General features: G+C 39.4%; 1 protein-coding gene across 1 annotated transcript in view; it reads right to left on the reverse strand.

Annotated features, from left to right (window-relative positions):
- nup133 (nucleoporin 133) overlaps positions 1-9,184 on the reverse strand; it is a 25,578-nt gene extending 16,394 nt beyond the window's left edge. The window contains exons 1-17 of the mRNA XM_077245887.1: positions 8,912-9,184; positions 8,228-8,343; positions 7,960-8,063; positions 7,772-7,876; positions 6,997-7,128; positions 6,100-6,270; positions 5,689-5,844; positions 5,161-5,231; positions 4,932-5,079; positions 3,798-3,948; positions 3,565-3,722; positions 2,818-2,909; positions 2,582-2,739; positions 1,649-1,743; positions 1,329-1,553; positions 1,135-1,254; positions 100-199 (exon numbers count right to left, since the gene is read on the reverse strand). Coding sequence (XP_077102002.1) covers positions 100-199; positions 1,135-1,254; positions 1,329-1,553; positions 1,649-1,743; positions 2,582-2,739; positions 2,818-2,909; positions 3,565-3,722; positions 3,798-3,948; positions 4,932-5,079; positions 5,161-5,231; positions 5,689-5,844; positions 6,100-6,270; positions 6,997-7,128; positions 7,772-7,876; positions 7,960-8,063; positions 8,228-8,343; positions 8,912-9,039 — 2,230 coding nt within the window. The 5' untranslated portion in view covers positions 9,040-9,184. The remainder of the gene's footprint in view (positions 1-99; positions 200-1,134; positions 1,255-1,328; positions 1,554-1,648; positions 1,744-2,581; positions 2,740-2,817; positions 2,910-3,564; positions 3,723-3,797; positions 3,949-4,931; positions 5,080-5,160; positions 5,232-5,688; positions 5,845-6,099; positions 6,271-6,996; positions 7,129-7,771; positions 7,877-7,959; positions 8,064-8,227; positions 8,344-8,911) is intronic.
- Between the last annotated feature and the right edge of the window lie 736 nt (positions 9,185-9,920).

Genomic DNA, 9,920 nt, shown 5'->3' on the forward strand with positions numbered 1-9,920 from the left:
TAAGGGGACAGAATATACTGTTTGTTCAGTATAAAAAACATTATGTCTATGGAGAGTCCTCACAAAGATAGTAAACCAGACATGTGTGTGTGTGTGTACCTGTCCATGGGATGTACTCGGGCTCAGGGCTGCAGTTCTCTGGTGCTCTGTACAGAGATGCTTTGGATTCCCGGTACTGTGCTGCTGCTTGAAGCATATCCTACAACACAAAACACGACGATTACTCATTTCACAAACAAGATGATGTGCACAATATTATCTTTATAGCCAAAGACCATAGAATAACACAAGACACGTCACTCGTATTGTTTTGAATGGGGTAAAAGTGCAACGCTCAATATGGCGGAATAAGTCCCGCCTTCTAAATAAGAGCAAATCACTGATTTCCACAGCGCATTAGCTTAATCCAGCGTCAAAAATATGGTTTTCTGTCATGATTTAAAAACAAAATTTATGAGACAGTTGTCAGAATTCATTGGTGATTTCAAATATGAAATTTAATCGTTAGCTTGGGCGAACATTTTTGTAGAATGTTTCAATGTTTGATGTTTCCCCATTAAAAAAGACAGGAGCTGCACTTGCATGTCCGAGAGGCGTTTCAAAGATGGCCACCGAGTGAAACGGCTTGTCTTAAAGGGACTTTGCCTTAGCTTGAGGTCCATGTATATACTGTTTCAACATCACATTTGCAACATTATAATGTTTGAAAACCCCTGTGCTTCTAAACGCTAAACAAAATACATTTTGTACAAATGTTTGCTACTCAGATTCTCTCGCTTTAGGGAAAAAAAGACCTGATTTGAATATTTAGACCTGATTTGACATGATTGAGTGCATGATTTAAGGAAAAGGTGAAAAAAAGCAGGGATTACAACAGCTTGACATTACACAGCGAAAACGGCGTTTTCCAAATGTATCCACTTTGGAGAGCGTTTTGAAAAAGCTTCGTTTACGTTGCTAAAAAGTCTCAGTGTGGACGAAAGGTCAAAACTGAGAGAAAAATATGCGATATTCAAACGTATTAATGTGGACAAGGCCTCAGATTCTCTCTCTTTAGGGAAAAAAAAGACAAGTACTTGGATATGTCGGACCTGGCACACTGATTTAGTGAAGAGGTGAAAAAATGCTGGGCACCTTGACAATGTCATTGACGTTGAGAACGACCTCGGCCCACCTGGCGGCATCCGGATGCTCTTTTAAAGCTTTTTCCTCCTCATCCAACAGACACTCAAAGATGGAGGAGATCTGAGACACCTGGAGGGACACATATGACATAAATACATATTCTTCATTGGAGTTTCGATGAACGGGGCGTTGAAGTCTCGCACCTCTCTGAAGAACACGTCCGCGGGTGTGAGGTTGGCTGATATTTCGGTGTTGTTCTTCTTCAGGACTGATAGGATGGCTGTGTTCAACAGCTCGGGATGCTTGGCATGATGGTTCTTCAACACGGTGGCGGCCGAAAGCTTTTCTGCATGTTCGCATAGCAAGAGTCGCGTGGCCATCGGGGACAAGCGCACTGTTGTGGAAGTGAGGCGGTCTAGAAGACCTGTCTGTAGAGCAGACGGAGAGAAAAAACAATGTTGAAAGCTGTGTGAGGGATGAAACGTGTCTCACAGTGTGTGTGTGTGTGTGTGTGTTGAGGAACCTGAAGCAGGAAGTCCATGAGGCAACGGTGAGCTTTCATCTTATCCTCCAACTGATGCAGCAGGATCAGTGACGTCAGTGTAAATCCAGCACCCTCTACAGGACAAAACACACAATCATGTACACATTGACCAGAGTCCATAATTAACAAATGTAACCCTGGGATTTACCTTCTTAAATTTAATTTAGAAGTTTGTCTTTTAAAATCAATGTGGCAACACATATGTGCAATACCCTCCACAAAAAGAAAAATACAAGTTTTCCTGCTTTTGTGACGGGTGCATTTAGACCAGAAATTAGCTCATGAATTTATACACAAAAAAAGCTAAATAAATAATTCCACTAAAAAATAAATAAATACATAAATATATATATATATATATATATATATATATATATATGTATATATATATATATACACACACATGCATATACACACACAGTATATATATATATATATTAATTATATATATATATATATAAAATGTACTTTTTGTATTATTATTAAACTCATAATAAAAAATATAATACATATATAATTTTGGAAATTATTTGTCCTTGTATTTATTAATTATTTATTTATTTATTTGCGTTCAATGAATACACACACACACACACACACACACACACACACATATATATATATATATATATATATATATACACATACACACACACACATATATAAAATAATACTATAGAATACATTAAATAGTAATAATTATTATTTTTTATGCATGCATATGTTGTTTAATTCATGCAATTAATGATGCAATACAATGCTTATATATTTAGTGATAAAAATAATGAAAAATATACTCTTATGGTTGGCAAGAATTATTTATGGCCAGAAATTTGTATTAATTCACTCGCATTAATTTCCGGACGGTGGCTGTGAACTAATTTATCGGGCCAAACTGAAAGTCTCTCTCACCGTCAGGAACAGACTCAGCCCAGCGGGGGTCACATGCAGGGTAGTCGTCCACCAGATCCAGATCAATCTGGGTCACAATGGCATCCAGCTCTGCACCTCCCTCTCCATCACTGGGGAAGAGCTCGTTCACCATGCTCTGAGCACCAATCAGATCGTGACTGCAGATCAAACCACAGCAAATGATCTGTGAGCTACAGTCTCTGGACAGAAGCGTCTGTGACATGAAGGAAACTCACCGGCAGAACTGTAGGAAAGCTTGTTTCAGCAGTTTAGTTTTGTCCTCCTGTGCCACTATGTCTATTTTGGGTGGTGTCTCTAACGGAGTGCCCTGAAAAGATGAAAAATACACATATTTAATTTAATGTATAATACATTTTGAATACACACACACTAGAGCTGCACGATTCTGGCTAAATTCAGAATCATGATTTTTTTTGTTTCAAATAAAGATCACGATTCTCCCACTATTCTGAACAGAACAGACAACTAAACAAAATAGCATGTCATTTCCTGGAGGTTCTGGCACAATGTTAAATGCTCCAGTCCATTCAAAATGTTTAATTAATCTGAATTATTAAAAAAATTGGTTGAATGAATGACTTATATATACTTCACATCTTTAATGAATGAATCAGCATTTTTGAAAAAAATCTCTTGAACGAATGATTCAATGACAAATACATTTTCTAACAGTCACTTATCGCCACTTACTGGTGTAACAATATAATTAATACAATTGTTATTTGAAGCATCAAGTCACTTTCAAAACGGGATTTACTCTATTTTGATCGCTACCGTAGACATCAGTGTTTATATCTGAACTTTAAACTTATATCCCAGTACTTCTGGGATACTTCTAGTCATTTAGGAATGAGATTGCGTGTTTGAATTGAGGTCGTGATCGTTTAACGATTAATCGTGCAGCTCTAACACACACACATGCATATATAACCATGCCCGCTTTAAGTAAATTGACCCCAGACCTCAGGTCCAGGTCCAGCCACTGAAGTGTAGAGCGAATCCTCCATCGTCTCGGGCAGGATGGAAGCGCTTTCTCTTGCTAAAATGGCAACCAGTCCACTGTTCTGAGAGAAAAACACCGGCAGACCGGCACACACCCCACCGCCACGGATACGATCACCTGGAGAACAAACCGAGATCAACTACAGGAGGAAGACTAGCTGCTTCGTTTGGTTTGGCGGTCCGACGGATGTACCTGGAGAGTTGAAGGAGATCTTCTCCTCTGCAAGACCTCCGCGTCCCGCTCCAGTGCTGCAAGCAAACACCAGCTCCTCGTTATAGAGGTACGCAGCGGGACTCGACGGCTCGGGCAACACCAAACGGGTCTTCTGCAGCTCGTCCTCACTCTGACGGACAGAATTCATTCAGTTGTATTTCATTGTCATGACTTTAAAGGAATAGTTCACTTCAGAATTACAATTTCCTGATAATTTACTCTCCCCCTAGTCATCCAAGATGTTCATGTATGTCTTTCTTCAGTTGAAAAGAAATTAAGGTTTTTGAGGAAAACATTCCAGGATTTTTTTCCATATAGGGTCCAAGGGTTTGAAGGTCCAAAGTGCAGTTTCAAAGCAGCTTCAAAGTCTCTACACGACCCCAGCCGAGGAATAAGGGTCTAATCTAGCCAAACCATCGGCCATTTTCTAAAAAAATAAAATAAACATTTAAATACTTTTTAACCACAAATGCTCGTCTTGCACTAGCTGTTGATGCGCCACACATTGCGTAATCACTTTGAAACGTCACGTAGGTGGAAATACCGACCTAGTGTTTACAAAGCGAATGTGCAAACACTAGGTCAAATGCCATTTACAAAATAAATAAATAAATAAAAGGTAAAACAACAATGTCAGACCATTTTGAAATTGGAGGAGAAAATGAGATTGAGTTTTTCGTCCTACACTAGATTTTTGAACCGGTACACGCGTGACCTTTCAAGGTTATTACGTAACATGTGGCGCATCACAGCAAGTGCAAGACGAGCATTTGTGGTTAAAAAGTATATAATTTTTTTTTGTTTTTAGAAAATTAAGGATGGTTTGGCTAGATTAGACCCTTATTCCTCGGCTGGGATCGTGTCGAGACTTTGAAGCTGCACTGAAACTGCAATTTGGACCTTCAAACCGTTGGACTCTATTAAAGTCCACTATATGATCCTGGAATGTTTTCCTCAAAAACCTTCATTTCTTTTCGACTGCAGAAAGAAAGACACGAACATCTTGGATGACGTGGCGGTGAGTAAATTATCAGGGAATTTTAATTCTGAAGTGAACTAATTCAAGAAGCTCTCCGTCTACACATTCAGATGATGGATGGGTGAATGGTGTACCTGGAAGGGCGGGTTGTATCTGGTGACCTCTACAGTGAGAAGGTCTGGGGAGGGCGCTGCGTTTTCTGCAAGAGTGACCAGGCAGAAATACGCCACGCAAGGAGTGTCGCCCGGATGCCATGCTGCCGCCAACACCACCGGCCCCGCGCTGAGAAACACAGAGCATCAGCTGTTGATGTACTGTATATGTGTGCATTAATTTCATTTAAACATAATATTCAGCACTCACTTGCTGTACTGCATGTCCAGATAAGAGACATTCACTCCTTTCTTGATCTCCGAGTAGTTGCTTTCCGAGTCCTATAAGACAAGTAAACAATATTACACTTATATATGTAATTTCATAGGAAGACTAAATGCTTTATTCGGCAAGGACACATTCATTTGATCAAAAGTGACAGTAAAGGCATTTATAATACAAATTTTTCTATTTCAAATAAATGTTCTTTTGAACTTTGTTTATCAAAGAATCCTGAAAAAATTGATAATTTACAACATAAATGTGAAGCAGCACAACTGCTTTAAACACTGATAATGATCATAAATGTTTCTTGAGCATTGAATCATCATATTAGAATGATTTCTGAAGGATCATGTGATACTGAAGACTGTAGTAATGATGCTGAAAATTCAGCTTTGATCACAGGAATACATTACATTTCAACATTTATTCACATAGAAATATACAACAAAATACAATCTCATCAGTCATCACATTTCTATATAATTCTAAAAGCTTCCAATAAAAGTTTCTGACCCAGATGGCGTCGGTGATGCTATCTGTGATGATCTGATTGGTGCTCCAGCTCAACACCTGCGTCTCACTGTTCTCATCCACCTCCCATTTACTGAGACCACACGAGCTGAGAGAGTACAGACCGCCGGTTTCCTTCGCCCACAACACACTGAACACCTGAGCAGAGGAACATCCCGTCACCACGTTCGATTGTATAGCGCTTTTCAAAATACATTTCCTTTCAAAGCAGCTTTACAGAAAGTGCATGAGTCCATATTACAATTTCGAGTGATCTGTTATCAGGTGACTGTCTAAGTTATGCATTTCAGAAATAAACATATACAAAATCACAATTAGCTTCAAATGTATTAATTGAAACAATGTAGTAATCAAATCAAATCAAAAGCAGGATGTGTATTCCCCTGTACTGACGGTGAGGTCGGCTGGCTGGCCGCGGATGCCGAACAGGCTGGAGACTCTGCGTCCGATCCCCGACAGCATGCCCTGACCCTGCTGGACCGGCCTCTGGTGCAGTTTACCGGAGGAGTCCGGGGCGAGCCGGAGCAGGTGCCCGCGGTATGATGACACGACGAAACTACCGCCCTGAAAGAGCAAGAGGAACAGTTCATGGAAGAAGAAGAGGAAAGAAAAGTCCTATAATAAAAGTAAAGGATATTATACAAGCACGATCCCCACAAACAAGTGCATATATATATTTATATATAAACTAGGGGTGTAAAAATATATCATGTCACAATATATCGCAATACAAAAATGCATCAATATGTATTTGGTGTCAGTACTACATTAAACTACTATATATAATGTTAAATATAGTGTATAGTAATGCAATGGGGGAATATTTGTGGGTCCTGATAATGCCACGTTACCAGTAAAAAAAAACATTATTTTAAATATATCTGTAAGTGACAGAGTGTAAGCATATTTGTCTAAATGATTCTGTATTTTCAGCTTCAGAATCATGAATATTTTTATTCTGGTGTCTCTATTGTCCTGTTCATTGGGTTTCCAGCACCAAGTCCAAGCCTATTCATTTACACCCACAATGTAATATCACATTTAGTTTTTTTTGTTAACCTTTTACCAAATGTCTTGGAGTATCGGAATAATATCGTTTCATAAGTTCAGCATCGTGGTATGTATTCAAATCGTGACATGAGGGTTTTGTTACACCCCTATTATATATATGTGTGTGCGCACACTTTGAGATTAAAGGAATAAATTACATTTTACACACACAATATTTTAATTGTTTTTACGAACAATATGGACCTCTTATAGGACTCTTACACTGCCTGATAGCCCCACCTTAACAGCTGCGACATAGTTGCACAAGTGTTCACCCAGGTCCAGAGAGATCTCAGTGTAAGTCCCCTCGTGAGCCAGACTGGGCCAGAACCGGGCCGAGCCGTCCGGAGACACGGCCAAAGCACTGATGGACTGTGAAAAAAAAAACACATTTGCATAGAGTTGCATCAAAGGGTTTAAAACACACTTTATACTCTAAATATTATGGATTTGACTGCACTGCCACCATCAATTATGAACAAACCTCGAAGTCACCAGGAAATCAAAATGGACAATTCTTGCCATTTTAGGGAATATTGCAGTATTATGTGCCTCGTAATCTGTAATCAAAATAATTCCCCTCCCTCTAGCAGCATCTCCTCTCTGATGATGCGTTTACTGGCGTGAGGGCGGGGCAACCTGTCACTCACATGAGATCCACCAATAGCAAACCACAACCATCCAATCAATTCCCCACAAACAAAATCAAGCCCCGCCCTACATTCGTTCTTGTTTGAGAAGCCGTTTCACTCAGATATGTCACAATATATGCCACAGATATAATTACTGCAACCCTGACACTGTTATTGAACTAAACTGAATCAACACTGAACTGACATGATCTAAATAAAGGCACTATTTTGCTCTTAAGAAATTGAAATTGAATTGATCTCATATTTAATGAAGTTTGCATTAATGATTCTGTTATTTTCCTGTATTGTATAAAGCGCTATATAAATAACGGTGACTTGACTCTAAATCTCCTGTGGTAACGTTCAGAGACGCAAGATCTAACCTGTATGGTTGCTTGATCGAGTGGACCGGAGGAATTGATGGAGATGAGATCAGCGCTGTACGCAAACTCACTGGACGGCAGCTGGAGGTCTTTACACACTGACAGCTGCAATGACAGCAAAAGCATAACGTTCATGCAAACTGTCATGGCAGCAAATTCAGCACCAAACAAAAGTGTCTCTTTCTGACCTTTGCCACAGACGTCTGAGACACTTTCCAGACGACCAGATGCTCTCCACAAACCATCCACGCCCAACCGGACGCCTCGACCTTCACACAGATCTGATCGTCCACTGCAACAGACACAATATCATACATCGTAAAGCTTTCGCACCAATACCAACACTGGATCTGCTCTCAAAAACTAGTGATCTGCCTTGGTCCAGTGCCTTAAATGCCACCCAAGTAGACTGATTCAGACACAGGTCTAGGTAAAGTTAAAGACACCAATCTTTACCATCAGCCATGGTCAACGCCTCCATGACTTTGACAGGTAGAGATGATCCGAAAGTCTGAACATCAAAATTACACGAATCAACAATGGCATGACTCTGAACTCGCGTGGGAGTAGATCTGGAGAAAGAAGAGAGATGCTCTCAAAAATCAGCTCGAAAACAAATGTGATCTATTTTGTACATTATGGAAACCGCTGGTCATATTCAGTATTAATTGAAGATTAATACCGAATATGACTATATGAAGACTAACTGATTAAAAACTAATCGCAACTGATTATTGAATATGTTTGTATTTAGTATTTATGCATTTTTAAATGTTTCACAATCATAAAAGTGCCGTAAATCTAGACTAATTTGCTAGTGTCTGGTCACTGTGTAGTTTCTAAAAAAACAGACTGAAACTTGAATAGGAATATTAATTATAATAAAAAAATATGTGTGCATATATATATATCTATATCTATAAATATATATATATATATATATACTATGATACTGAATGATTACCATAAATATGTACTACAGTGTTTACATGGTAACTGTTAATCCAACGTGGTATTATGTTACACGAGAATATAGGTACCTTTTTGTGGCAGAATATGATTTTTGAATGGTTTCTCAAGGTTCTTGTTCAGATTACCATGTACACAACGCAATCACTCAGTGTGTTTACTGTGTTTTACCTAGCCGTGACAGCGGAGCGGCGTGGAGAGAACAGATGCCCGGGCTGGACGGCGCTCACACTTCTCCGACCCCCGGTGCGAGTCGCATGTCTGCGGCCTGAGCTGGGTGTGCCGCGGGGAGTGAACATACTGGACCCGCGATCTGTTTACCAGGGACAGAAACTCATTCAAAGGCAACGAAACGCGGTAAACTTTGGAAAAACCTTTTACCGCGCGCTCACTACAGTCAAGCGCACACAATATACGTCATTCAAACGCGCATGCGCTCATGCTGCTGCTCCTGAGTGTGTGTGGATGAGAAATTATACTGATCCTGGGCAGAGAATGTCCTGGGTCAGCGTTTCAGGCGTTTGAAAATCTCACATTATATATGTGAGGTGGTGTAGTTTGTCTTCACTCTAAAACAGTTTTAGCTTTTTATTGAAATTAAAATGTGCAAAAATTAAACGGGAGCATATTATAATAACTCAAATGTGTCTGCACCAAAATGAGTCAATCTCAGCATGGTATTAAATATAATTTCTCATTTATTTCTGTACTTTATTATACTACAGAGAAACATATCTCTCCTTTTTCAATATCCATGGATGCGCATGTGTCGTTGTGCTCTAGTTGGGGATTAATATTTTGTAAATAAAGTGGTAAATTGTGTATTTTTAGCCAAATAAAGCACTTGCGTCGTTTCATAAAATTGAGGTTAAACCGCTGGAGTCACAGGGATTACTTTAATGATATCTTTACTACCTTTTGGGGGCTTGAAAGTAGTTGCGTAGACTGTCAATGGAGGGACAGAAAACTCTCAGATTTCATAAAAAAATATCTTCATTTGTGTTCCGAAGATGAACGAAAGTCTTACAGGTTTGGAACGACATGAAGGCGAGTAATTAATGACAGAATTTTCTTTTTTGTGTGAACTATCCCTAAAAAAAACCCTTTCAGTTCTTTACAGTAGTTTTTATCGGGTCAACGCGCTAGAGGGCGCTGTGCAGCGCGTGCGATCTACGCGCGC

Source organism: Siphateles boraxobius, unplaced genomic scaffold, assembly GCF_051911475.1.
Source record: "Siphateles boraxobius isolate OS27281-9 unplaced genomic scaffold, OSU_SipBor_1 29, whole genome shotgun sequence".
Taxonomy (NCBI): Eukaryota; Metazoa; Chordata; class Actinopteri; order Cypriniformes; family Leuciscidae; genus Siphateles; species Siphateles boraxobius.